The sequence below is a fragment of the Strix aluco genome, chromosome 25 (assembly GCF_031877795.1).
Source record: "Strix aluco isolate bStrAlu1 chromosome 25, bStrAlu1.hap1, whole genome shotgun sequence".
Taxonomy (NCBI): Eukaryota; Metazoa; Chordata; class Aves; order Strigiformes; family Strigidae; genus Strix; species Strix aluco.
This window is the reverse complement of record NC_133955.1, coordinates 2805312-2833208: the sequence shown is the minus strand read 5'-3', so window position 1 is coordinate 2833208 and position 27897 is coordinate 2805312. Positions and strand designations below refer to the sequence as shown.

General features: G+C 53.9%; 1 protein-coding gene across 2 annotated transcripts; it reads right to left on the bottom strand.

The window, feature by feature from the left end:
• Positions 1-253: 253 nt before the first annotated feature.
• On the bottom strand, positions 254-27255 carry ADORA1 (adenosine A1 receptor). Of its 2 annotated transcripts, none has more exons than XM_074850363.1 (3): positions 27025-27255; positions 26225-26610; positions 254-1228 (listed from the first exon to the last, which is right to left on the bottom strand). In XM_074850363.1, the coding sequence occupies exons 1-3, from the start codon at positions 27253-27255 to the stop codon at positions 595-597; spliced, it is 1251 nt and encodes a 416-aa protein (XP_074706464.1). In that variant the 3' UTR covers positions 254-594. The 2 variants fall into 2 exon arrangements, with proteins under 2 accessions (XP_074706464.1, XP_074706465.1); XM_074850364.1 differs by lacking the exon at positions 27025-27255 and adding an exon at positions 26783-26816.
• Positions 27256-27897: the final 642 nt, after the last annotated feature.

Sequence of the window (27897 nt, the reverse complement as noted above, 5' to 3'; positions counted from 1 at the left end):
CAGCCCAGCTCACCTCTCCCTGGCTATGGAGGGGAAAGCAAGGGCTTGACAGCTCCGAGGTTCAGAGCTGCAGAAATCACATTGCCCTGGGCTCTCCTGGTTCTCTCCCACCAGGACACCCCTTTGCTCAAGCACCCAGGTACCTCCATGGGTCCATGGGCACAGGGGCCAGAGGGTGAGGTGCCCCCAGCATCATCAACTGCCACTCTCCAAGGAGCCAGCGGTCTCCATCAATGGCAGAGGACCTCCTGGGTGGTTTTTATCATTTTACTTTATTTGCATGAAGATAAACTGCGCCTTTGTCTGTACAATTTCTCCTTAAATACTTGGCAACCCTTAAAAAAACAAACAAAAAAAAACAAACAGAAAAAAAAATAATAAAAGGAACAGTGCAGGCTACAATATCAAAACAGTACGATGCTTGTGAATAAATAACCCCCTGAGGCAGCTGGGGGACACGGCTGTTCGAATTGCACAGGGCTGGTGAACCCAGCCCTCCTGGGTCCTCACGACCCCTTCCCTTGACAGCAGGAACAGTGGCCAGATGGGGACCAGGCTGGGCATGGAGGACCCCTCTCTGCTCTCTCCCAGCTCCTAGGTGCCTGGCTCGGCCGTGGTGGTGCTGGTGTTTTTGTTGGTTTTGCAGCAGAAGTACTGGTTCCAGATCTGCAGGAAGGCTGTCCGGAACTTCTTGATCCTGAAGGCGTAGACGATGGGGTTCATGGCCGAGTTGCCGTGGGTGAGGAAGATGGCGATATAGGTGAGGATGTGCGGTGTCTCGCAGGATGGGCAGAACAAGGTGATGCAGTTGAGGACGTGCAGAGGGAGCCAACTGAGTGCGAAGAGGAAGAGGACCAGTGCTAATGACTTGGCGATCTTCAGCTCCTTCCCATAATACTTCTGAGGGTCGTTAGAGCTGGAGGAGACCTTCTTGTTGAGTTGCTTGCGGATGAGGTTGAAGACTTCCAGGTAGATGAGCAGCATCAGCAACAGGGGAGGCAGGACCCAAACGAAGAAGTTGAAGTACACCATGTACTCCATGCTGATGACCGTCTCAAACTGGCACTTGATGACAAACTCTGTGTGGCTGGCATTCAGCTCCTGAGTCCTCCGCATCTTGTTCAGGTTGTTCCAGCCAAACATAGGGGTGAGTCCCACCAGAAAGGAGACGATCCAACAGCAAGCGATGGCCACTGCTGCCCTCCGGGGTGTCACCACACTCTTATACCTGTAGAAGAGACAGCAACCACAGGAAAGAATTCAACACAAGTGGGATGCTCTGCCTGGGGGTTAAGACCGCTCCACGTGGGGTGGCAGTGCCCATGCTGAGATGGCTTGATGCTCCTCACTCCCTTCCTTGTCAATCCGTAACAGCTTGTCTTGATAGATGTGTTAATGGACTTGTTTCTCTGCGTGTGCCCTGGGAAACCTCACTGTTTCCCACCACCACCCCCTGCCCCAGGGATGGGCAGAGACCTCAGACATGATCCTGGAGCTCTGGGGGTTGATGCCAAGGCAGGAAATGCATTAGCAACCTGGAGCGTGCCTGTGTGTTCAACCCTCATATCTAGGGGGGGGTTTCATGTCGCTCCAGCAGCCCACCTTAGATCTGAGCACCCTAAACCAAGAGCAGCAGGTCACCCTTTCCTCCCACCACCCCTGCCGGCACTCTGTCCCAGACAATTTCCCCTGTGCCAGGGGAGGAAATGGCCAGCAAAAGCATCCCCTGGGACCTGCCAGGCCGGAGGAAGGATCCGACAGTGCTAATGGACCCCTGGGGAAGCTTCTGGGCACAGCCTGTTTCACTTCCTAATGTGCTAGGTCGATTGACAAAACCTCTTTCCTAATGGGCTGGTGCCAAATGATGGAGGAGGAGGAGAGCTGTGCTCTGGCTGAGCTCTGATCCCTCCCTGATGCCACCAGGGAGCACACCGGGGCTGGGCTCATCTCTCCAGAGCTCTCCAAGCGGGAAGTGGAGCTTGCAAATTGATTTTCCCTCCTGGCCCTCAAAGGAAAGCTTCTCCTTGGAGGCCGAGAAGATTCACAGCCTAAGTGTTATTGCTTTCCACCAGAGGGGATTGAACAAAGAATGTTTTTCTGACTGCTGAGTTTTTCAGTGATGCTGGTGTTAACCTGGCCACGGGGATCATGTGGAGATGGCTTGCAAACCTGGATCTCCATCCTGATGCCCAGAGCTCCCTGCTGCATGTCTGCAGCCTTTACCTGTGGTGGAAAAATGGGGCATTTTGTGGCTTTTTAATACAGCCAAGGACTCAAACCCAAACCCGCTCTCCCTCCCCTTTGAAGGTACCTTCTCAAGACTCATATCATGGGCAAGGGGTCAGGGTGGGAACATGGAGGAGTGCAGGCCGGAGGGGTGAACATCAGTCCCCAGGAGTCCTGAGGGTCCAGAGCCATCAGTCCCTGACAGCTTTCCCGAATGAACCCCCTCTGCTCTAGGAAAAGATTCCCACCATCCCAGAGGCAGCCAGGTCCCACGGGAAGGAGGTGGCAATGAGGGCTGCTGTTTCCTCTGAGAGCCAAGGCTGGAGCCGGAGGGTGATTTATTCGTTGTGGGGAGGAGTGAGGGCAGGAGACCCTGAGAAAGGCGCAGGGCAGGGAGAGCTGGGGCACGGGGAGGATGAGGGGTGTGGGAGAGCACCAGCTCTGTGGGCCAAGTGAAGGGAAAGGTGGGGGGGGCCCATGGGAGCGGCTGCTGGCAGAGAGATACCAGAGGCTCCTGTGGGGCTCTGTGCTGGCCCATGCACTCCACATCACCAATAACATGTCCTTGGGGAGGGCTGATGTGCCCTTCCAGCCGTGACATCCCACTCCCACCTCCCCACGCTCCAGCAGCTTGGGGGGAGAAACACTAGAAACAACAGCATCAACCCCTCCCACCCCCCCCAGCTCCTTCTCATTTTGCAGTCCCTGCAAGCTGTGCCCCATCTCCCCACTCTTGGGGGTTTCTAGGGTCTTTTACTGATTTTGCTGATCATCCCAGGTGCTCCCTGCCCTGCAGAGGCTGGAGAGACAAGGCTGCTGACTAGCAGTAGTGCCGCTGCAGCCCCCAAACACCGTCTTGGGGCTTGCAGCCAACACCCAGGCACAGAACTGCTCCCAGAGCACCCACCCCTTCTCCTGCCCTCATGCCTGGGTGGGGGGAGCACACAGGACAGGGTGAGCACTGAGACCCCGTTGTTAGTCATGAACCAGGGTCAGACCAGAGGACGCAGCGTTCACTCTTGCCGCCAAAGCAGAGGGGCTGCGGAGCGGCTGCAGGGGGCCCAGCCCAGCTGGTTCTGGCCCCCCGCAGCTCCAGAACATTGTGTGTTGTTGCAGATGGCTATCAGGACAGCTGCAGAGGTCGTGCAGACCTCAGGTCCCTGTACGCACACAAGCTCGCATGGTCCAGAGCGTATAACACACAAAGAGCAGAACAACCCGCCCCACACGCTGCCGGCTGCTTGTCCACCTCCCCACTTCAGTGCACGTCCCTCCCACCGCCTCACTGCACATCTGTTCTCCTCGCTGCACATCCATCCCTTCTCAATACACATCCATCCCTCGTTAATGCACATCCATCCCTCCTTAATGCACATCCATCCCTTGTTAATGCACATCCATCCCTCGTTAATGTACATCCATCTCTCCGCTGCACATCCATCCCTCTTTGCCTCACACGGATGCCCCCACCCCGCTGCACATCCATCCCTCCCCCTTGCCTCACATCCATCTCTCTACCATGGTCCACATCCATCCCTCCTTGCTGCACATCCATCCCCGCCACCTCGCTGCACATGCCTGGCCTGACACACACAACAGTTCGACATCAGGACCTGGGTCTCGCTGCTCCCCGCTTCACTTCACACCCTGAAGTTTAAGCATGTCACTGCAGAAGCAGTCGGCAGCTGAGAGAAAAACCTGTCTGTGCGTCCCCCTGCACATGTGCACCACAGCCACAGGAACCACGGATGAACCCAAAAAATCCATAGAAAACAGCAACATTTGGAGCTGAGGCTTTGGTTCCTTTTGCTCCTTCAAGCAACAAGCCAAGGGCAGAGGCAGTGGCAGCACCCTGCAGGGAAACGTGCTCCCCCGGGGGCTCACGGGTGCCCACTGTCTCCCCTCAGCCCTACCTGGAGAATGACAAAAGCCATAAAATGACTCTGAGTTCCTCCTCCATCCACTCCACAGTGTCTGACCATGCAGCCCTCGAAGGGCTCAGCTGCTCTGAAGGCTGCAAGCCCTGCTTAAAGGAGGGAAATGCAAGATCTCACCTAATGCTCAACCCCATGGCACAGGGCATTTAGGGGGGGGCAATTAGCAGAGGGGTCAGGGACAGACTTTGATGTGTTCCTGTGTTTCTTCCTTGGTTATGCCATAAAGAAAAAGCCTTTCTCATTTACCTCATTTTGCATTAATATGATAGGGCTGGGGTTTGGGATGAGTCTGGGAGGAAGAAGGACTAGAAAATGTTGATAATGGCTCTCAATTAATAAATAATCTTATTAGTATCATCATCACTGGAACAATTGCTAGCATCATTGCAATTTTATTACTACTATTATTTTTATTAACAGCTGTGACTAAAACATCCATGATAATAGTCACCGCCATCATCATCCAATTTGGGATTGTCTCCTTTGTCTGTGGGGTTTTGAGCCTGACCATAATTGCCAGATTTTCCTTCTGCCCTCCCTCACTGGTGGTTTTTGCACCATCCCTTCCCCACAGAGATGGGCATCACCCCAAGTCCTTCTGGACACCCTGCCAAGGCCAGGAGAAAGGAGTCTGGAAGGAGCATAGCAACCGTCCAGCCTCATTGATATCCTGGTGAAATGGGATGGGCAGGAGCTTTGGTCTGGTGTGAAACAAAAATGTCTTTGAGGGTTTGGAAAATAATGCGAAGAAGCAAAATATCAATTATTGATAGAGTGTTGTTTGCATCCCCAGAGGAAGTGCAAGAAGTGATGGTTGGAGGCGGAGGCAGACAAATTGTCCCCAAGGGCTGTGCAGAGCTAATGGGGAGACATGGAGCAGCCTCTTCGAGGGAGGGATGCTGCCTTGTGATGGGATGCTCCAGGAGATGGTGCAGCCAAAGTTTCTTGGGCTGAGGATGGAGTCACTGGGGGAGAAAATGAGGCTTCTTTTCTCCAGGAGATGGTGAAATGCTCCCCAGACCCTCACCCCAAGGACATTATCCATCTTTCTTTCCCTTTGCTCGTCATTCCCACACTAGATTCAACTTCTTCTACCACATTTTGATGGGGCCAGACCTCTGCATCCCTCTCTGCTGCAGTCAAGAGAGCCCAGTTCAGCCCAGAACTTGCTCTTTAGGTGTCTGGCACTGGGTGGGCAAAGCCCCTGTGGCCATCTGACATATCAGGACACATCCGAAAACAGAGAGCAACGTATTCATTGCATTTCTATTGATTTGACTTTTGTCTCGAGGTCCGTCTCCCAAGAGAGAGACAAAGGCTCATTTCCTAGATCTCCAACCCACAGGTCAATCCAAATCTAACACTCACATAACATCTCCTGTTGTTTTGGTTGAAAAAGCTTCGATTCCAGGTCTGGTTTGAATGAAATTTGTTTGGTTTTTAGTATTCCCGGGAATATCCTTTTTGTCCAGAAAATACTAGCAATTGTCCAGCCAGCCCCAAGATGCAGCTTTGCTGGTCCTTGCTCTGGTAGGGTATGTTGCAGTGCAATTCCTGGGGAATTAATTCACTAATGAAGGCAGGCCATCGCTAATGAAATGAAGCTGGAGCCAACGTGGTAGGAGGAAAGGAGGCCAAGCTGACATGAAGTTCATCTGCATTATGACTGCAGCAAGGAAAAGCAGCCAGAACATGTCCTGATCTAATTGAAAATCTCTAGACAAAAGTGTTTTGATCTCAGAGGATTTTGGTTTCTGCTTTTTCCTGGCTGTATCATTGCTTCAGATCTTTCAGTGTCCTGGAGGTCACCGGGCAGGAAAACTCAGATGTTGGTGTTCAAAACAGCTCAGAAATGCGAAGCTGAGTAATGTGAAGTGATATCTGAGTTCTGCCAGGGGCAATCTCAGCCACCGCTCAGGGCTGGAATGAGGAGGTCCCTGGGCACCTGCACAAGGTGGGAAGTGCTGCAGAAGGGACACTGAGTGACAGGGGAGCCCTGACCATGGCTCCTTTGTCATCTCTAACCCTGGACATGAAAAGTTTATTCTCTCTTCTATCTCTTGCTTTGGCTGTTTTCCTCCTTCCCTTCAGATATTTTTTGGGCTTCATTTAGGTAAAAACCCTAAGTTCAAAATCTTGAAGGTTTTCAAGGATTTGAAGGTATATTAAAAAGTCTAAAAAGGTCTGTTAGCATTGACATAAATGTCTCTTAGCACCAACATCCCCCTTGCAACATTTGAGTGCATCTCCTATCTGTTCACATCCCTCCTACATGACAGTCGGAAGCTCTGCAGCTCTTTGGGGTCAAACACCAGCTGCTCAGCTGACAGGATCCATCCAACAACTGCAGCAAGTCAGCGCTAGTGATGGGCCCACATTGTCTGCAAACACTGCTTGAGCTGTTGGACGGCTCCTGTCATGAAGGCATTTCACACTGTCCTGCGTCATCCTGGCGACTCTCACAGCCAGGACGGGGGTGACAGGTGGCAACGACACAACTGTGGAGCTGATGTGAGAAAACATCTCCTCAGCAGAGGGGTGCTGACACTGTTTCAGTGTGTTGCCCTCATGGTCACATCACTTCTGGTTTTCCACCTTGGGTTTGTGACTGCTGGTGGGTGCGTCGCCATGTGAGCGGTGGCCTTGGGAGAAATGGATGTCAACCAACATCAGCCAAAGCTGGTAGCTGGATGGAGCTCTCCCTGACAGCCTGTTCCTACAAATGCTTGTAAGGGAGGACACTGGCCCTATCAGCATCTCCTTTGGGATGCATGGGGGATTGTCCTGATCGCAAAATCCCAGCCTTGTTGCTTGTCAGATGCCAGCTGGCAAGTAAAGACATGAAGAACTGGTCCAAAACCCATGGAGAGTCTTTCAGATGAGTCAGAAGAGTGCGTCCTTCTGCAGCAAGGACACTGGTGTTGGTTGGTGATGTCCTACACCAAAATAACCCAGCAGCCTCCATCAGCACTGGAAATACTTTCCAGCCTGACACTGATGTCCTACCACAGACACTTTCTAGTGCTCCAAAGGAGTCAGGAGGACCCAAGGTGCCCTGTGCGCTTGCACTGTTCCCTCCCAGCCCCTCTGGTTGGTTGGTCTGTAAGAAATTTGAACTGTGGGAGAAACCTCAGAAGTGCCAGTAGGTCCCTGGGACAAGAGGGACATGGTGAGAGAGGACAGGCCAGGTGGCTGTGGTGAGATGGTTTCCACTGTCCTGGCCTTGAGGAACTGATTTAAAAGGAGCTGAGGAGGAAAATCCCCACCTGGCACCGTGCACACATCTGTTGGCTCAGAGTGAGCAAGATCTCAGCTGGAGGGGACAGTTGGGTGAGGACAATGTTGGGTTTTCTACAGGTCACACTTTCGGTGGGGCTGCAGCAGATTCCCATGGCAGGAGAGGCACCGATGGGAGCAGACACCTTTTACCCACCACCCATGCGGATGGGGCTGCATCTCAAATCTCCACCTAGAACCTCTCTGGCACCCAATGAGACAGAGCCCAGGTCAGGGCTGCCCTGCTCCCAGCATCACCAGCTGCCCCAGTTTGGAGCTTGTACTGGGACAGTCCAAGGGACAATGGGAGAAGGGTGCTCAGTGCTCCCTGAGCCATGTGCTGCAAGATGAGGTGGGAGTCTGCAAGGGACTCCAGGGATGGATGTCCCCAATGGGTGCCAGGTCCTCCCTGCCATGCTGGTGTGAGTCCCCGCATGTGGAATGAGCCGTGATTTCAGAGGTCACAGCTGCCACCACAGCTGGAACAGCGCCCTGCAGAGGGGCAGAACAGGGCTCAGATGACCCCACCAATAGACAGAGCAGGATTGTCTCACCATAATAGTGTCCTTTCTGCTTGGCATCAGCTCTACAAGCAGCTGGCACCTTTCTAAGCCCTATAGCTCAGCCCCCATGTGTGACCTGGGGTTACAACAGCTCAGCACCCCAGGCTCAGCAGAGAGAGGAGCTGGGCATGACCAACCCTCTTCTTTGAGGACTCTGCTCACAAAACACTTTGGGTCTCCTCCACTGGCTGCAGCAAGAGGACATGGCACCACACCACAAGGCTGCTTAATGCAAACCTCACCCAAAGACACCATGGGAGAGGCCGAAAGCTGTGTATGAGGGTGTATAGATCCACAAGTGCACTGGGGTCTGTGCATCCCACTGAAGTTCCTCCTGGTCCAGTCTGTGTCCAGGGTTTGGTTTCACTATCCTAAAACGGTACCTTTCCCTGTAGGAATTGTTCTGCAACAAGTGGCTGCAAAGCACAAGCAGATACGGCCAGGGGAAGCAGCTGGCAAGTCCACTGAATGATTCTAACCACTTTTAATAGTCAGTAATTCTTTAATGGATAAAGGCGAGGGTGATTATGAGGCTTATGAGAACAAAGCCAAAATTGACTGGTCCCCACATACCAAGACACGGTGTCCCCAGGGCTTTGGTGAGTGCTTCATTTATCAGTGGGTGAAGCTGGAGCTGGCCGCAGCTCCAACAAATGTCAAGAAAGCAACACAAAACTTAGGTTTTGTGCTCTGAGCATTCTCAGAGAAGGTTGTGAGGGGATCTGGACCATTTGCAGCCCTCCTGGACCCCAGACAGGGTCTGGGGGGATGCTGTTGCCTTGGTGTGTGTTCAGCCTGCCCTGACACATCTCCCAGGACCTTGGAGGCACCCTGGGATCCCTGAGGACTGCAGAGGGGTGTGGGCACATCCAAAACCAGCCTTAGGGACACAAACATCCCCACAAGAAGCAGGGGAAATAAGGTAGAAAAGGGCTTTATGGGCTAAAATATCTGGAAATGGGGGATGATGTTTCTACAGAGCAGCCAGGCTGTGCCAGGGTATCTTCAACCCAGACTGTCTGTGCACAACACGAGTCCATCAGCGATGTACATCCAGCGGATGGCTACAAGTGTGGGAGGAGGTGTCCTCTCCTGGCTCCAGTGGTCCATGGCATGGACCCAGAGGCCAGACACATCTCCCCACCTCTGCCGCTCTCTTGATGTCATCAGTCCTATGGGACTAAGCCTCAAAGCACACATCACAGCTCAGCCCACCTTGAGTTTGGCATCTCCTGTGGGCCAGCATCACCCACAGCCTCATGAGGCTGTTTAAGGGCTTGTTTCCCTGCTCCCCAATACCCATACACATGCCCACACTGGCCACCTGTTTTTTGAGTCTAAACCTGCCATATTTCTGGTTCCATCTAGAGGATTGAGTTATATCTTTGCCTGATGAGCCAAAGAGACTTGTCTTATCACGTCTCTGGTCCCTGGGATGTTAGGAGCAGCCACAACATCACACCAGCCTGGATGAGTTCATTGCCAAGCAGTTGTACACCCCCTCCTGCAGCTGCTCTGGCCTCGATGGAGAAGTAGCTGCTGGATAGATCCCTGCAGCCTGCTTTGTTTGGGATGTCTGTACCGCTGGACTCCCTGGGCTCTGGCAATGAATCACTTTGGGAACAAACCACAGGCTTCTAGCAACTGCAGATTTCTTTCAGATCGCTTGCCCAGTTGTCCTCATCTCAGAGGTGGGATGTGAGTAATCTCCACGGTGGCTCCACCGTGGACCGGTGCTGATGGCTTCCCCTTGGGCATCTCAGTGGCTCCCACTGTGATGGGATGCTGCAAGGGGAAGGGGGAGCATGGGAGGGCTGGAGATCACAGGGAGGGAGGATGGGAAGCACGAGGACCTTGCACATGTCCTTCCCCTTCAGGCTCTGCCCCGGGTGTGGAGGAGACACTGTTGTTGTCCAAAGAAGGCAAAGGAACACATGTCTGCTGCTGCTCAATGAGAAAGGCAATTTTTCTCACATCCTTCAAGCATCATCCTTCACCCCAGCAGCAAATATAAATCCTTTGTACACATAAAGTTAATCTTGTTTTCAAACTGGACTTGGTTTACAGCCTGTGGCTGGATCCTGACACATTCAAGTGCTCTGTCACTGCGTGAGCAGCAATTCTTGGCAAGGACCACTCACCCGGTGCTCAGCTCCCTCATCCCAAATGGGGTGGGTGGGGGTTAAGCAGGGGGTTGGGGACACCCAGGACATCTGATTCCTGAGGGAAATGATAATTTAATTTGTGCCTATGGGGGAGTGTTGCCCTCTAACCCCAGGCAGCCCCTTCATGCCCCAAAGGGAGCTGTGAGACAATCTGATGCTGTGGGCTGCACCGAGTACATCCAAGGGTGCTGAGTGCCTGCACTGGAGTGGCCATGCTCTGGATGTGTCACCCTCCTGCGGTCATGTGAAAGTCCTGAGGGTGCACCCAGTGTCCCTGATCAATGGGGTACAACTCACACTGAGCCATAGATTTGCACCCAGACAGCTCCAGGGCTCTCTCCCAGCTCCACCATGTGTGGTCACAGCCTCCAGGATTTTTCTGGATTGCTGGCTTCTCCCTCCAGGACCCCAAAGTAGTTGGGAGGGAGATGATTTAACACTATTGGCAATGGCTGCAAAATCATGAAACGAGCTGCGGAATCTCAGAACTGGGGGAAAAAAAATGTGATGTTCTTGTCTTTTGGCTCCTGGTTTCAGGCAGCAGCATTTGTGAGCATTTCTCTGCAATGCAAAGCATGAGAAGTAGTGCTTTAAAGGAGAAAAGAAATAGAAGTTGAGATTCTTCTGTAGTACCAGGACTTTGGGAATTAGGGCACAGAGAGAGGAACAGCCCAGTCTCTAAGAGATGGGGGTGAAATTATGAAAGCCGGCTACATCACTGATGGACAGCGTGATGGGCATGATGGACTTGTTTTCAATGTTACCCCTGTGCAATAAATTTACTGGACATTTCTAGTGTCTAAACAGTTTTGCTGTCAAAAATAGAAATTTCACACCAAAGATCTCCTTGGAGAGGGGTACAGGTCTGAGTCTGAGGGCAGTTCCCATGCACCCCCATCATGTAGCTGAGCCCCTTCTATACTGGGAGCAATGCCACCTCCAGCATAAGACAATGTCTGCAGGGCAAGAAGGTTTCAGGAGGAATCACTCAAAACCCACATGGATCCCTCTCTGTGTGGAGGTGTGCTGGAGGTGTTTCTTACCCAGCAGGGTGGTGGGGAGATCAATGTGCCTGGTCAGGAGTCTCAGGTCAACTGTCCTCGCCACGCTGGACCATCATCCTGTGGATCTGGCCACCTCAAAGGGTCTCACACATCGGCCCTGCCCCTGCCGTGGCGATTAGCTGGGAGCTGATTGCCCAGGGCTGGCTCAGCAGCTGATCCTGCGTGTCTCTGCGTGTCACTGTGTGATTAGAGAAGCCAGGGCAATGTACTCATGTAGTACAAAGGGATAAAAGGCAGCTTTGGCTATCTTCAGTGTAAATCCAGGACTTTTCTGGATAAAAGCAGTGTTTTTTCAGTTACTATTTGTATTGTACTGGAATTTTTCTATGCGTTACATATTTTTGTTCTTTATGCAAAAGAATGTCTTTGAAACGAGGACTCTGAAAGTCAGCCCCCAAAATGGAGAAGGGAGGGGGAAGAGGGGAGGATGAAGAAAGAAAGAAGCTCTAAAAACCACTTAAAATGCCAAATCTGTCAAATGTGGGCTCTATGAGAAATTGAAATGAGACGGCAGATATAAAATGCCTAGCGTGATTGGGCTCTGAGAGCCTCTGTGGCTCATGCTCCAACCCACAAAATGCTGTGGCTTGCAGAAAGCTGGCCATGCTAGGAGGAGGATGCCAGCTGTGCCTGGTGCCATCTGTACAGCACCAGGGCGGGTTGCCCAGTGTCACTGTCCTTCCCTGCATGTCACCACCATGCTCTGCAAATGCTGCTAAACCAAAGGAGGAGTCGGTACCTGGAGGAGGCCTCCAACCAGGTGAGTCTGAAAAGCACCAAGAGTCATTAAAAGGCAGGAGCAGATCAGAGATCCCGACTAGAAGGGAGATAAGAGGGATCTTGAGACCTGCTGTTGGCATTTCATCTGCTGTTCGACAGGACGTTGAGCTCTGCTCCCTGGGTAAATAGGAGGCAGGAAACTGGAGATAGCATCTCCTGTTAAGAGGCATTAACACAGCCACGCAGCAGGGCTGAGGTGGGTCTTTATCTCTCCAGCGCAGAAGGACTCTTCAGAAAAAGACATATCCTAAATTACAGCTGGAACAAGAGATTAGTATCGGCTGCCTTTTAATTTCTTGTTTTTTACACTTCTGCTTGCTAACCCGACTCCTGATTTTGTACTCAACAACTGAACTCCTCAGTTTCTCAGGCTACAACTTGTTATTGCTGTCCAGGATCCTCACAGCACAATTTGTTGCTGTAAAGGGAACATTTTCCTTCTTGCACTTAGCCCAGTTCAAAGATTAGTACATTCAAGACTGAAAAATTGGCTGGAAGTTCACAATATGAGGGAGGTTGTTTTCTCTACCCAATGTTTAAATGAGAATTAAGAGTGACGATGAGATCTCCTGTTTCTACACCTCAGAGAACATGGTAACCCAAAACAACCAGTTCAGCATCTTCTGTCCAGTGCATATTTTCCCTGATTAAAAGATCAATTTCAAATGCAAAAAGCAGTTGGATTAATTGAATTATTTTTTGCTAATGAGTTAGCTATATGTATTTTCAATTAGTGAAAATAATTTTGGAGTTGCCATTTCATGGTGTTGTTGACTTCCAACTTCTGTCCAAACACAACTTGTCACAAAGCTTGAGTAAAACCTGTGTTATTCACCCCTCCACAACACCGTAAAAACAGGAGCAATGGGGATCAGAGTACATATGTGTCAAGCCATTAAGTTATTTACATTGGGATGAATCTGTCCAGTGCAGATCTATATATCTTGATCAGCCAAATGAAATGCCAAACTGCAAGTGAAGGCTCCAGTTAACACTGGAATCAAATGTTCTCTCACTGCAGAGAATCGATCTTTTGCCAAGAAAACAAATAAAAAGTGCAAAAGCAAAGCAAACCTGAAGTTTATTATTTAAACTCTCTTTCCTTTTTCAGATTTTAAAGATTATTTTTTTCCCTTGGAGGAAAACTGATTGACCTTGTTGCCTGTGAGGAAGGAGCTCAGTATTTCCATCAGGATGGTGGAGGGAAAGAGCTGAGACCCAAGACCAGGAATTGCAGTGAAATACATCAGCTGGGCATAAATTACACCCTGTGCATCTTCCTAATTACTCTGGCAGTTAAATCCAGGCAAGGAGCAATGGGCAGACATAGCTCTGCCCAGGCAGCCTGGCTGGCGCAGGGCATGGAAATGAAGGATGCATGGGCCAGGCAGGATCGGCTCCTCCCCAGGCACGAGGACTGTGCTGGTCCCTCTGAAGCCTGCAAGAGACCCAGCATCCCCCTTCCCTGGTGTACAAGGGATGTGCCGTGCTGCAAGAAGGTCCCCCGGCTGCTGGAGATGGAGGTGCTTCGCTGGGGCTGGACCTGTGGCACTCAGGGCAGGGCATGGCCCTTCGGAGCATGCCCACCTGCATGGCTGATGCTGCGAGCGTCGCGGGAGTGGGTGTAAAAGCAAGACAGGGACGGCTGCTGGTGTCTGAGCACCTTGAGCTCCCTTTGAGCAAACATAAAGAACCTGTGTCCCAGCGCTGAACGTGGGGAATGATCTCCCTTAAAATAAACCCCTCTCGCCTGCACCCACGCAGGCGTCTGCCTGGCTCTGCACAGGCTTTGCCACGTCCATCTGGACGCAGGCTGTTCTCTAAGCTCTCTCCCAGTCTCGGCTGCTCAGTGCTGCAGGCGAACAGAGCTGTTTGCACTGAGAAAATTGTATGTTTTATTTTTGCATGTTACAAGGTTTAAGTCACTGAGTGTTGTTATCAGTGCAACAAAGAGAGAGGAATAATTTAGACTGTAAGACTGTGTTAATTATGGCTATGTCTGAGACAACATTTCTCAGCATCGGCCTCTTGGTGCTTTCGGAGAGTTTGTAGCATCGTTCCCTCTGTGAACAGATGGGGAAACTGAGTCGCAGAGGGGGGCTCTGACATGCCAAGTGAAGCAAGATGAAGTGAGTCGAGTAAGAAAGGATCCCTGGTTCCAGGAGCTGGCACTTGTTTTATTTGAAAGAGGCCAAGAAAAATCATCCTGGTCTCTGGATGCAGGGAGAGAACTGGCCCAGAGAAGGTGGATAGACAGCCATGGCAGTGACGTCCTGGCTTTCTGTGCTCTGTGCCTGCTTTGAGGAGCAATGGAAAGGTGTTATTGTCACCCCAGGCAGGGTCTGGGACTGGGGGATGTCACCTCCCTGCCTCTGTGTCCCTGTAGTCCTGCACTGCTGGTACCCAGGGCTCTGTGTGCAAGAGCACCACGGCTGGTGTCAGGGACAGCACAGACAGAGGCTGGCAAGGAAGACAAGGGAAGGGGGCTGGGGAACAAATCCCCTTTCCTCCTCCAGCTCCCTTTTGTGAACAGACTTTTGTTCTTAACAAAAATCCAACTAATCCACCCAAGACTATGGCGGCTGCTGAAAGTGGTCCTCTGCTAGTGCCCGGGGGGAGGGAAAGCCCAGGCAAGGAAGGGATGGGGAAAGGATGGAAAAGGCAGTGAGAGATGGGGCAAGGACGTAAGGGGGAGCTGCTGAGTCCCACCAGACTCAGTGCAGTGAAGGGCAAACCCAGATGCCACAAAACTTTCCAGTGGATCCTGCTCTGCACTGCCCTACATCACCAAAAATGGTCCTTCATCCCCTATTTGCCCCCCCCCCTCCCCCAATCTGGCCCTTAGTCCGTAGGCGATTGCAGCCTGTGCTCTATAGGGAGGAAGATCTCAACCCCTTGGGGTTATTTTATACCCTCTTGCTAATGGAATCACCAATGATGTCTTCTTAATACCCAGACCTGCCTGTTCAGCAGCCCCCTGGTTGGAAAGGCAGCTACGTGCCCGGCAGCAGGCTGCAGTGGGGCTGGGTGCTGGTGGAGCAGGAGGTTCTCAGCTCATTGCTATTCTGCAGGAGACCCTGCTGGCTGTGGGGCTTTTTTGTGGCTGCCTTGGAGAGCATCAATTGCTCTTTCTTGCAACTGGGCATCCCACGCAAGAGCCGCACGCCTGCCCCGGCAGCTGGGCAGTGGTGCTGCCAGAGAAGGCATTGCCCTGCCAGGAGCCCAGGCAGCCTCTGGGACAGCTGGTTTCCCATTTCATGGGCTTGAAAGTTTGGGTTACCTTGAATGAGGTGACCAGCTCCCTGAGACTGCTCCTCCCAGCCCACTGGCATCCCACATGCTGGGTTCTCCCCGGATCTCAGCTCCTGCGTCCATCCCTGCTGCATCTGGCAGGATCACTTCGAAAAATCATTAATTTATCTCCAGGATAAATCAATGCTGTTCCTATTAGCTCAGCTGTGCTGGCTGTCACTTCCCCAGCTCTGAGATGGTGTGGTTGTCCCCAGGGGGATGAGCCTCTCAAGCTGTCCCTGTCCCTCTCAGGAGACTCTCACCTGCGTGGTCTCCTCCATGCTCCGTGTCCCACTGTCTGCAGGGACCACAACCCCTGATGATTCACACCTGGGCTTCCCTCACACCCCTGTGGGCAGGGCCCTGCAGGGTTTTTCCCTGTCCTTCCTCCAGCCAGAGGTTTTCTTCCAGGCCATCAGTTTCTTTCCACTCTGAAATGACTCCTGTGTGTGTCATGAAGAAACTCATCTCCTGGGTCATTTCATCACGGTGCCTCCTCCACCTTTTCCTACTTTTATCCATCCTTCTTTGTGTTGCAGTGAGCTTTCTATCCCCCCTGCCTCCACACCAGAATATAGACCTGCCAATACACCAACTTTCTGAATTTCAGACCCCTCTTGACTGCCTCACGTTGGCTCTGACCGGTCCCACCGAAGCCCCTCTCCACGCCAAGGCTCGCGCTGTGGCTCCTTGGGATGAGTCACTCCTCCCTGCTGTCAGGCTGATTTTGAGCACAGCCATTTGGATGCAGTGGCTCCAGGGCCCCCATTCCTGAGCCTTTGTCCAGCCCTGCCTGCTCTGTCTTGGAGGCCTGGGGACTTGCAGGTCCCAGGCCACCCAGCTGGATGGCTGCCATAACCCCTCAGAGCACATCCCCCTGTCCAATAGTCACTTGTGTTTGGGTACAAGCTGCTGTGAGATGTCCTAGGCAGGAGATCTTGTTGGGTCTGGCCTCACTGACTGCAAATTGCAGCTGTGGGTCTGGGGGTCCCTCCAGATCAGACTTCGAAAACTGAGTCTGGTGGGCTTTGTCCCAACCACACTCATGGCCAAAATCCCCTTTCTGGTCAACAGAGTCAACCTGGCACTTTTAAGACACAGTTAAGCTTATTTTAACACTGTGAATGAGCTAGAAAAACCATGCTGTGATGCACCCTGGGGTGTAAAAGGAGCTGAGGGTGGCTTGGTTGTTGGTGGCCACATGGCATATGTCCAACCAGAGCAAGACAGATGTCACATGCATCTGTGCCATGTGATGCCTTGCGCATGTGCCAAGGGCTGGGCAATGACATGGGGACCAGCCTGTGGCTCCACAGCCAGTTGCTGGGGAGGGGGATGGTGCTGGCTCCATGGCAGAGGAGTGCCTGAGCCCACCTGCACACCCAGCCCTGAGCCTGGGAGTCACTTATTTCTGCTCTATTGCCTGCTCTGGTTGGTGTGGAGCGGAGGTGGGACCGTTTCTGACATCTCCCATTGATGGAGTCACATTCTTCCATCTCAGGGGTGGGGGAAGACCCAAGACCCCCCATCAAAGGGCTCCCACATGCCCTGAGCCAGCTCCAGCACCGGATGACTGCAGTGACGGCACACACCACGGTGAGCTGGTCCTGACTCACTCCTGACACGCTGCCTGCAGGGCCAGGCTGGGCTGGCGGGGACTGGGCAGGCTGAATCAGCAGTTTTTTCTTTGGCAGAGCCTCCTTCTCTAGGGAGTTTCACTTGTCTTATTGCCAGCAGCTGCACAGAGTCCTTGGAAAGCACAGGACACCAAGCCCCTACGTGCATCGTCACCACCTCCACCAACCCAGCACCCTTGGAAACACCCCAGTCACTCCAGAAAAGGGAAAACCTTCTCCGAAGTGCTCAGTGGTGCTGTTGGAAGTGTGACAGTCTGTCTGGGTCTTCCCAGGTGTTTTTGGGGTTCTGCTGCTCAACCACAGGTCTGATGGGCTATTGTACCATGCACATAGGACCATCACTCACCTGCAGTGAGGGACCTCACCTTACTCACTGTGGACACTTTGCTGTCCATCCCACCATGTCTGGGTGGCCCTGGCTGTTGGTGCTCCTCACTTTTTGCTCAATGGGGACCTCAGGGTCATTTTATATTGCCATGGGATGAAGAAATGCAAGCTGGCCAGTGTCTCATCTGCCTGCTTTGTAGAGTAGGTCCTCTTGGGTTGATGGTACCCAACACACCTGAATCACTGCTATGGAGGTGGCAGAGCCTTGATGGGTTCCATCCACCCATCTCCACCCAGTTTGATGTTTGTGTTCCCTGCAGGATGAATTCATGGAGGAGTCCCCGCACTGAGAGAATCATCCCTACAGGTGTGTTTCAGCCCCTTTTGACTCTCTTAGTAGATGGAGATGGTGTCACTTTTAATTAGGACCAACTGCTGACAAGAGTGACTTTTGGCATGCTTCACTCCAGGTCCTGCTGATCAGGGACCTGCAGCCCAGGAGGACCAGTTGGTCTCCTGGATAATCCTGGTTCATTGAGTTTCTCCTGCATGGATCACCATGGCATGGGCTGGGATCATGGAGGAGCCTGGCTGCCAAGGTGCCCTGGGCACAGTCATGACATGAGACCAGCTGATCACCGCACAGTGCATGAACATAAAGGCCAGGTTGTCCTGGCATATCTCAGCTTCCACACCTGCTGGTGTGCCCCAGCCTCCATCCCTGCCTGCTGGGGTCACCCTGAGCAAGTCACGGTGCTGCTCTGTGCCTCAGTTTCCCTGTCTGCAAATGTGCTATTGCCCTTGCTGGGAACATACTTTCAAATTTACTGGTGATGCATTGTCAAGGGTTGACAACCTGAAAATCAGTTTAACTTGAAAATCAGTAGAAATGGGGGGAAAAAAGAAGAAAATATTCCTAGAGCATGATTTTGGGGTGTAGCAGGCGAACACTGGCAAGAAGGAGCTGGTTTTCATTCCTCACCCATGCAATGCAGGCAGATGTCAGCTCTGCTGAGGGGACAGATGTTGACTCACAGCTAACGGGGTCAGGGCAAAATGATACCCTGGGCAGATTACCCAGCACGGGGACCACTTCTTGCCCCACTCAGAGATACAGGAGAAAGGCTGGACTGAGAGAGGGTGCTGCTGCCCAGGAAGCCCATCCAGGGGGTCCGGAGGCCATGCATCTCCCCCTGCCCTTTTAATCCAGAAAATTTGGGAATAACCCCAAATATCAGCAAGTCCAAAGCATCCCTGCACAGGATTCACCACTCCTCTCCCCTTCCCTCTGTGCTACTGAGAACGGAGCATCCCACGGTCAGACCTTTGCTGCATCCCAAGGAGAGGGACACCCACAAACCCCAGCATTTTCCCTAAGAGCCCAGGAGCTGGGGACACTGCTTACAGCCCAAGTCACTTCCCTCTGGCCGGCATGGGAGCATCTGTAGCTTTTTCGAGTGACCTGATTTTGCGTCTGTCAGCAAACGTCTTGTGGCATCGCTGCAGCAGCTGTGAGCGCTCCCGCTGAGCCTAATCCAGACGTCCCCTCACCGAGGGAAGAGAACTCGTGGCTTTGATCTCTGACTTAGCTTGCTCTTGGCTGAAAATTACTCTGCGGATCACAGAAAACCAGCTCATCTGGGTATTTACCAGGATCTCAAGACCAATATAACCTGCTGGTAAATCCCTTTCAATTTCCAAGGCTCTGAGTATTTTGGTGATACCAGAATTGAGCTCCTGGTCCTGGACCGGCACAGCTCATCCATGCACCCCAGATCTGGTTTGAGCAGAGCTCGGTGTGAAATGCTTTCTCTGATTAAGCACCCACACACTGAACTGGTGCAAGGTGCTGGAAACTGCGGCTTGGAAACAGCCCAAAGTCTCCAGCAAACCTCTCCGGACTGTGATTTCTGCCTTTTATTCTTCATCCTTGGTTCAGATTTACCTGTTCGCTGGGAATGAAGGTCTCCATAGATCACCCTGTTTGCTAAAAATATACCTGGTGGAGGGCAGCAAGGGAAGAAACCAAAGAGGCAGCTGCAAAGACCTGCCAGTCCCTAAAATTTCTCTAGTTTAGGAAAAGTGGGACAATTTTCCTTTTGCAGGGACAGGGCCTATAAGGATGGATGGCATATTTTCGTTGACTACCGGAGGCTGAAAGAAACCTAGATGAGCTCCCAGGTATGCAAGCACCCCTGCAGCTCTCTGAGCTCACACTCCCAGCTCCAAGTCACCTGGATGCTTTTGAAATGTTTCCTCTGAATTTAAAAATAAGCCTTGGAAGGGTCACAGTGGTTTATTCACTTGCCTGGCTGGACAGGATCACTCGCCATTGCCTTCACTTATTGACTGCTGTTTTGGCCAGGCTGGCTAGAGACATCTCCAGTCACCCCTGCCTCCCTGGGGACACGTGAAACCCATCACCTGGCCAGCAAATTGCCCTCAGGTGGACCATACATTTCCTTTTCTTAATTTAATCCCATTGCTCTGGGTTGAAACCCTTGTGCCCACCTGAAAAATTGCTTCCACGGTTTGATACCCCCCACCTTCACTGGATACTGTCCCCAGGGGACCAGCTCCCACAGGCATTGGGGTCACCACACACCCCAGCCTGCTCCAAAACCTCCCCATCTCCATCCTGGACACATCTGCTGGGTCTCAGGACCCAAATGTCCAGGGAGGTTTCCTGGCACTTAGCGCTGGGAGTGTTGGAAAGGTTTCCCATAGGCCCTTAGGTGCTTTGGTGACTGGGAATTTGGGCCAAAGCAGGGTCTCATCCTGATGTCCTCTTTATACCCCCTCCCATGGCAGTGGGGTGCCCATTGCTCTCCTGTCAAGACCCTCCATGAACTCTCAGTGGAAGAAAGGGGGGAAAACCATCTCAGACAAATGTCCTGCTCCACGACCCAGCTGGCTGAGGGTGATGAGACTTCCTAGGCTTTCCTGTGACCCAGCCCCAGCTGGCCCCACGCCTGCAGCCCTTGGCAGGCCTGGAGAGAAGGGGAAAGAGCGCTGCAATCCCGCAAGAGCCCGAGCTCAGGCAGGAGCCTGAAAAACAGCAGGGTCAAGGCGGGGGGAAATCTTCTCCCTTCCACTGACAGATCCATCCAAGATCTCGCAGGCCACCTGCAAGTCCTCCTCACCTCCTGGCTTGCAGGCACTGCAGTTCAGGGCCGAGGGATGCTCCTGCAGTCCCGAGCTGTTTTATCTCGTCAGGCTCAGGACAGAGCACTTCTGAATCATCAGAGAATGGCAGCACTCACTGCAGAGCCACCCACAGACCCTGCTTTATCCTGGGCTCTCCCCCTGCTGCACCCCAGCCTCCTGCCTCCCCATTTCCTCGCAATTTCCAGCCTGGTTTGGTCTAATTTCCATGGCTCTGCAGCCTCACGTGTGCATTCAAAACCTTCAGCAACACAAAATGCAGCTCATCCTGGCAGGATGCTCCTCAGGACGCCACAGAGTGGGAAGGGCAGGGCTAGGGGGGAAGAGCTGGTGGTCCAAGAAAAGTGGACACGATGAGGACTCCCAAGGACCTGCCAAGACACAACCAGGCTGCATCTGTGCATCCAGCATTCCTGGACAAGGGGCTACAGTTCAGCGTGTCCTGAGGTCTCCAGCTCATTCTGCCATGGCCCTCTCCAAAAAGCCCAACGCAGCATCTAAAAGCAGAGACGGGGGGGCCCCTGAGCCAGTGGAGGCTGGCGCCAAAGGAGCTACATCCCCCCCACAAACATCCCTCCGGCTCCGTCCCCTCCAGCATCCTGCCGCCAGCCGCCACAGGGATGCCGAGGGGCCGGTTCCTGCCGGACGCCCCTGGCCAGCTGCTTCCCCTCCCTTTGAACTTGTTTCATCTCCCCCAAGTGTGGCTGCGAGAGGGAAGTTTGGGCTGGGCTGGGGGACCCCGCTGCGCCCAGCTGGGGGGGACAACAGGACGGGGGTCCTGTCTTGCTGCTGGGCGGGGAGGAAGGATGCGAGAGGGAAGATGTGAGCTTTTCTACCAGCATCTAGGCAGCAAACCTATTTTAGGTGGTTTTCAGCTATTTAGAATGGTTTCTGTGGAGGCTGGGGAGCATGATACCCTCTGCTCCAGCCTGCTCAACCCGAGTGATGCTCTTGCATCCCTCCATAGCCAAGAAGAGGCACCTTGGGGGGAGACAGCATCCTTCAGACCCCAGCAGTCAAGAGGGATGCTACACAGGGGTTTGGGGCAGAGAGAGAGGGTTTGGTGGGATATCCTGGTCCCCTGACCATGCTGGGTGTGTATTGGATTTACCTCCAAGAGCAGGAGGAAGGAGGTGCCAACTCAGAGCCATGCAAGACCCCTCTTCAACCTGAAAAATCTGCCTCCACCTTGCAGGAATGGCCCACATTTGTCTGTGTTTCTGTGTCCATGAGAAACACAGCCATGGGAGTGAGGAGGGTGCCTGAGACGGAACATCGGCTGCTGCTTGGGCATCTCCCACTGCCATCCTGAGACACATTACAGATGTTTCAGGGCACCATTTGCTCAAGACATGCTGCCAGCAAACACCCAGCTGCAGGGCCCCAATACTCCCGATCTCCCCCCAGGGCTCGCTCTCCGTCTTGGTGCACAGGCAGTGGATGGGTCCATGGCTTTGCTGGAAGAAGGAGCAAACCTGTCAGTTGTTCCCCTATGCTTGCAGCCCCCAGGGCCATGATGTGTGGGGAGCTGGAGTGATGTACCATGTTTCCCCCTCCCTGCCTAGCTGCGCTTCCAGTCTCTGCTCTGCCTAATTAAATAGAAACCTGAAAAGTCCAGTGGTGACTTTGCTTCTCCTTCAGACAACTCTTCCCAGCCAACAGTCCCGTTGGCTTCTCACCCCAATTAGCCAGTACGTGACAGGAACGTGCAAACTCTTGCACACCCCCTTCATGGAACCCAAAATACAAGTGGTGCTTTGCTGGGGACCCCCAGAATGGAGATGGCATTTGCAGGGTGGTTGGCACGAGCATGGAGCAGAGATGCATGGAGCCTCTCTCCTTGCTGCTCCCAGTCCCTGTCTCTATGAAATGCATTTCCCTTCCTGGCTGTGCCTTCTCCCTGAGCCTCAGCAGAGCCAGGGCTGCCTGTGAGTGGATAGCAGGGCTGGGGAGGTTTACACTAGATATTAGGAAGCATTTCTTTACAGAATGGGTTGTTAGGTGTTGGAATGGGCTGCCCAGGGCAGGGGGGGAGTCCCCATCCCTGGAGGGGTTGAAGAGTCGGGTTGACCCAGCGCTGAGGGATCTGGTGGAGTTGGGAACGGTCAGGGTGAGGTTCATGGTTGGACTGGAGGAGCTTCAAGGGCTTTTCCAACAGAGATGAATCTGTGATTCTGTGTTTCTGTGGATTCCCATGCACGACAGCCCACAAGACCCCCTTGGCCATGCTGGGCCATGTGTGGGTCACACTGGCAAGCATCCACCCTGTGCCAGGCTCATCTGGGGACTTGCTTTGGCACAGGAGCAGCTGTAACATGCACGCTGTCTGCTGACCCTGTCCCCTCCTCCATGCCTGATGCTGGCCAGCCACGTGCTGGAGGGGATGTCCTGGCTCCATGTCCTGGCTGCCCTAGGGATGTGACTGAGACAGAAATCACTCCACATTGCTCCCCACCTGCCTGTAAATCTCTTTGGGATGCCATCGCTGCCCAGGACTGGATGCCATCACTGCTTGTGGACCCCTGGGGACATTAGGAGCCCTCCCTGAGGTCTTGCAGGCACGAGTAGCTGCACGTGTCTCGCTGGGGACCCAGGTCCTGCCGAGATGTCACAAGCTCTCAGCACCCAGCACCAATTTGCACACTGGTGGGTTCAGCATCGCGGTGAGGAACGACACCACAAAGCCGTGATTCAAGCTGTCAGAACTGTAAAAATGTTTTCAGTATCATCTTTTAGCATCTGGCAACAGGTTGGGAGAAACTTGAGGCATTTCAGATTCAGTGAATATTCTTTAGTGGCGTTTTCTGTCCTATTTGTAACCTCCAATGTTTTGCTGTTGCTGTGTCTAGGGCACAAAAACACCTAAAATCACCACATTTGCCAATTGCCAGGAATTCACTCCAGGGAAAAAAGGAAATGTCTAGGGATAAGTGAACAGGAGAGCTGGCAAAACTGAACCCTTCTTGTTGAGGCTATGAAGCCTTCCAGTAGTAGAATAGGCTACAGGAAGTCCGAGGAGAATCTCATGATGCCGAGTGCTCAGGCACATAACGGGATGACAAAATTCAGGGTCGATATTGCATGAGAAAAACCCACCCTAACTATACACAGCACAGGGGGCTCTAACTTAATATTGCTCCCAGGAAAGCTCCTGGGCTCAGGGCATAAATCTCCACAAAAAGGCCCATCTGATGCTCAGAGACAGCAAGGGAGGAAAAAACACTGAGTTTGTTAGAAAAATGACTGACGAGAGCTAGGCAGTGTTGCTATGTATAAAGCCGCAGTACTCCCACACCTGAACCCATCTCCACTGTGCAGGGGATGCAGGAGGACCAAAAAAAGCACCGAGAGCAATGACAGGGTGAGAATCACTTCAGTTACACTGACAGGCTGGAAGACGAGGATTTTTCAGCTGGGAAAATCACACTTAGGGAGGAAGTTGGGAACGGTCTGCAAAATTGTGTGTGGCAGGGAGGGGGTGGGCAAGGGACTGTGGTTTTATCCTGCCCCCCCACCTTTGCCTTACCCCCCTTTAGTGATCAGCCTCTGCTGGCCGTGGCTGCAGGAAAAACCCCAAAGCAACAGATTTCTGGCCTGATCCAGTGGATCTGGGGACACTGAGCACTCCGGAGCAGTCAGTTATCTCAACACAGGTGCCTACTGTCCCTGTTTCCCTGTACAGGAAGGTGATTCCTGCCCCGGGAAGGGTCCTATGCCCACTGGGGTCTGTGCAGGCTGGAGAGGTGGGATGTGTGAACTCCATGGAGTTCAACAAGGCCAAGCGCAAGGTCCTGCCCATGGGTCGGGGCAATTCCGAACACAAATACAGGCTGGGTGAGGAGTGGATGGAGAGCAGCCCCAAGCAGAAGGACTTGGGGGTATTAGTGGATGAAAAACTGTCTGTGAGCCAGCAACGTGTGCTCGCAGCCCAGAAAGCCAACGGTGTCCTGGGCTGCATCAGGAAAAGTGTGGCCAGCAGGTTGAGGGGGGGGATTCTCCCCCTCTGCTCTGCTGTCATGAGACCCCCCTGCAGTGCTGTGTCCAGCTCTGGGGCACCAACGTCAGAAGGACACGGACCTGCTCAAGCGTGGTCAGAGGAGGCCATGAAGATGCTCGGGGGGCTGGAGCACCCCCTGTGAGGACAGGGTGAGAGAGTTGGGGGGGTTCAGCTGGAGAAGAGAAGAGAAGAGAAGAGAAGAGAAGAGAAGAGAAGAGAAGAGAAGAGAAGAGAAGAGAAGAGAAGAGAAGAGAAGAGAAGAGAAGAGAAGAGAAGAGAAGAGAAGAGAAGAGAAGAGAAGAGAAGAGAAGAGAAGAGAAGAGAAGAGAAGAGAAGAGAAGAGAAGAGAAGAGAAGAGAAGAGAAGAGAAGAGAAGAGAGAAGAGAGGACCTTAGAGCGGCCTCCCAGGACTTAAAGGGGATACAGGAAAGGGGAGAGGGACTCTTGATCAGGGGGTGTAGGGATAGGATGAGGGGTAACAGTTTTAAACTGACAGAGGGGAGATTTAGATTAGACGTAAGGAAGAAATTCTTTACTATGAGGGTGGTGAGACACTGGACCACGTTGCCCAGAGAAGCTGTGGCTGCACCCTCCCTGGAAGGGTTCAAGGCCAGGTTGGACGGGGCTTTGGGCAACTTGGGCTAGTGGAAGGTGTCCCTGCCCGGGGCAGGGGGGTTGGAACTAGATGAGCTTTAAGGTCCCTTCCAACCCAAACTGTTCTATGATTCTTTGGGGGGGGGGTTCTTTGTGCTGATGAAGGGTCGTGGACCACTCCAGCAAATGGGCTGGAGCCCATGTCTGAACTGCAAAGGGGTCAGTGGGGTGACACGAGCTGGGTGTGTGCTCAGCTGTCCTGGCTCTCAGCAGCAGGAACCTTCCCGGAGCCAACGGCAAAAGTGTCCCTGTGGCCCAGGCACATCCCCGGACAGAGCAAGGGGAACCAGTGACAGCAACTGCACAGTGAGGGGCCAAGCCGAGATGTGCAGGCTTCACTCGAGCGGTACCAACGCTGGGTGTCACATCCCCTTCCAGCCCCACTGATGCCCTCTGGTCCCACTGTGGCACCCTGGCCCCACAGCTGCCTCCCCCCAGCCCCAGGAGCTGCCGCACCACACCGGCAGGGAGGGAGTCGGCAATGAAGCAGTTAAATATCTCCTCCAGGTATAGCAGAGTTCAAATAAAGTGCATCCCCCTCGTTTATGCCCCATGGTATTTGCTATGAGCTTGGCTTTGGCAACAGTACAGATGACAGGAAGGGGAAGAAACAGGGAGAGGAGTCATTTGTGGGGCAGCCCCATAGCTCTCTCCTGGGTGAGCCTGCTCCATGAGACATGCCAGGCTGTCACCTCTGGTCCCTCAGAACCCCAGAGCTGTGTCCCATATGTCCATGAGCAAGCAGGCTATCACCCTCAGGCTCCTGGGCTCCCCATGGCAAGGGAAAACCTGGGCTGAAGACAAACCTATCATCCCCTTTCCACACCCTGAAGTACCCGCCCTGGGTGCTCTCCCCTGTGCCGTGGGACACACTTTGTCCCAGCCACGGGGACCCTGAGAGGGGCTGCCACAATGCAATCTCTGCCTGCACACCCAGCACCCTCCTGAACCCCCAAAGTTGTCAGAGGCTCTGGACTCCCCCAGCCCAGTCTGCCCTGATTGCTGCTGCAGCCAGATGTGCCTGGCGGGCAGCGTGGAGGAAGACCTTTCTCCCAGTTCTTCTCCTAGATTTTGGGGCATCCTCGCTCCCTTTTAACCCCCGGAGCAGCCATGGCAGAGCCAGTCCCGACGCGTTTTCCTACCTGACGGGGATCTTCACCCGCAGGTATCGATCCACGGCGATGGCCAGGAGCGCCAGGATAGAGCTCTCAGTGAGGATGAGGACGGGACAAGCCACCATGAGGCAGCTGTAAAACTCTGTCTGCGGTCCGATGTTGATGATGATGGCCAGGGGGATGACCAGAGCCCCCACGGCCACGTCGGCCACCGCCAGCGAGACGATGAAGCAGAAAGTGGCATCTCGCAGCGCCTGGTTCATCTTCACAGCCCAGATGACCAGGATATTCCCTGGCACGGACACCAAAGCGATGAGGACTTCGATGGAGATGTAGGCAGCCTGGAAGGCTGAGACGGGGTGTGCCATGATGCTGCGGTGACCCCCCCACTCCCGCTGGGGTCCCTCGGTCACCTGCAAACGCACAGGGAGGCTGTTAGCAACTGGCATCGTGAACTGCGCTGCGAGCCGGGATGGAGCCTGTGCGGGGGGTGGGAAAAAAAAAAAACCACAACAACAACCCTCTCCCGTCTGTGCCGTCCCCTGGGGCTCCCGCCCCCCTCTCCCGGGCTCATCCTGCACCCACCTCCATCCCGCTTCGCAACCGCTCCGGAGCTGCGGGAGCCGCCGGTCAGCCCCGGGGAGAGCGGCGGAGCTTCCCCCCGCCCTCGGGGCCGCCCCGGGGCCGTCTGCCAGAGCCCCTCGGGGCCGATACAGCCGGAGAGGAGCCGCCGTTTCCCCCCCCCGCCCCGCTCACCCCCCGCTTCTTCCTCCCGCCGACCTCGCACCGCACCCCGGCAGCAGCCGCCCGGCCCCAACCCACCTCACCTTGTCCTGCAAGCCGAGGGCTTGTTTTGGGGTGCCCTCACCCCAAAATAGCAAGAGGTCTTCACCCGCAGGGTAAGGCGGGGGGCATGCTGGGGAGGGGGGGCGGCCGGAGGGATGCTCGGGGCGCTGGGTACCGGGCTGGCCGCGGCGAGCGGGGCTGGGTCGGTCCCCGGTGCCCGGCACCGTTGGGCTCCCGCAGGCTCTGCCAGCTCCCAGCCGGAGCTGGAGCATCACATGGTGCAGCCTTGCAGCCGTTTAAAGAGCGACTGACCCGATTTGGGGCTCGCCGGGCCCGGGAAGAACCGGGGAAGGGGGGGCGGTGGCGGCGGGGGGGGGGGTGTGTGGTAGCAAGGACGGGAGGGTGAGCGGGGTGAGGGCCGGCAGCGGGGGGAGCAGCAGAGCTAGTGCCAGCCCCAAGCTCCCGACACGGGTCAGATCCCGGTTTTAGCACCAGAACCGGTTTTTGAAGTGGGGTGTGAGCAGAGGATGTGGGGAGGGGAGCGGGAGCCAGAGCCTGAGCTCGGGGTGAGGGAGGACCCAGCGCATCCCCCGGGCACGGAGCAGCCACTGCTCCCCGTTCAGCTCCAGGACGGGGCTGGCACCCCAACTCAGACCCAAACCCATCCAAAGAGCTGGGGTGCTCGCCTGGGCTCTGGCTGACAATGTTTCATCCAAAATCACTGCTGGGGTGGGTTGGGGGTGAGCCCCAAAGCACCCCTCGTCCTCTGAACGGCACCCGTGGGTGCTGGAGTGGGGCACAGGGCTGGCAGCAGGGTCTTCCTTGTCCCCAGAGAAGGCGTGTGTGCGGAGGAATAGTGGCCTCAGGCTGGTGGTGAGGCTGGACCGGACGTTATTTAAGGTCCTAGGAGAAGT

Bases quoted from the DNA above. Each gene is read 5' to 3' on its own strand.
- ADORA1 (XM_074850363.1), bottom strand. From the start codon at position 27,255: ATGCTCCAGCTCCGGCTGGGAGCTGGCAGAGCCTGCGGGAGCCCAACG. The intron at 26,611-27,024 runs GTGAGGTGGGTT...GTGCGTTTGCAG, and splicing joins CCCTCGGCTTGCAGGACAAG to GTGACCGAGGGACCCCAGCG. The intron at 1,229-26,224 runs GTAGGAAAACGC...TCTCTTCTACAG, and splicing joins CGGGTGAAGATCCCCGTCAG to GTATAAGAGTGTGGTGACAC.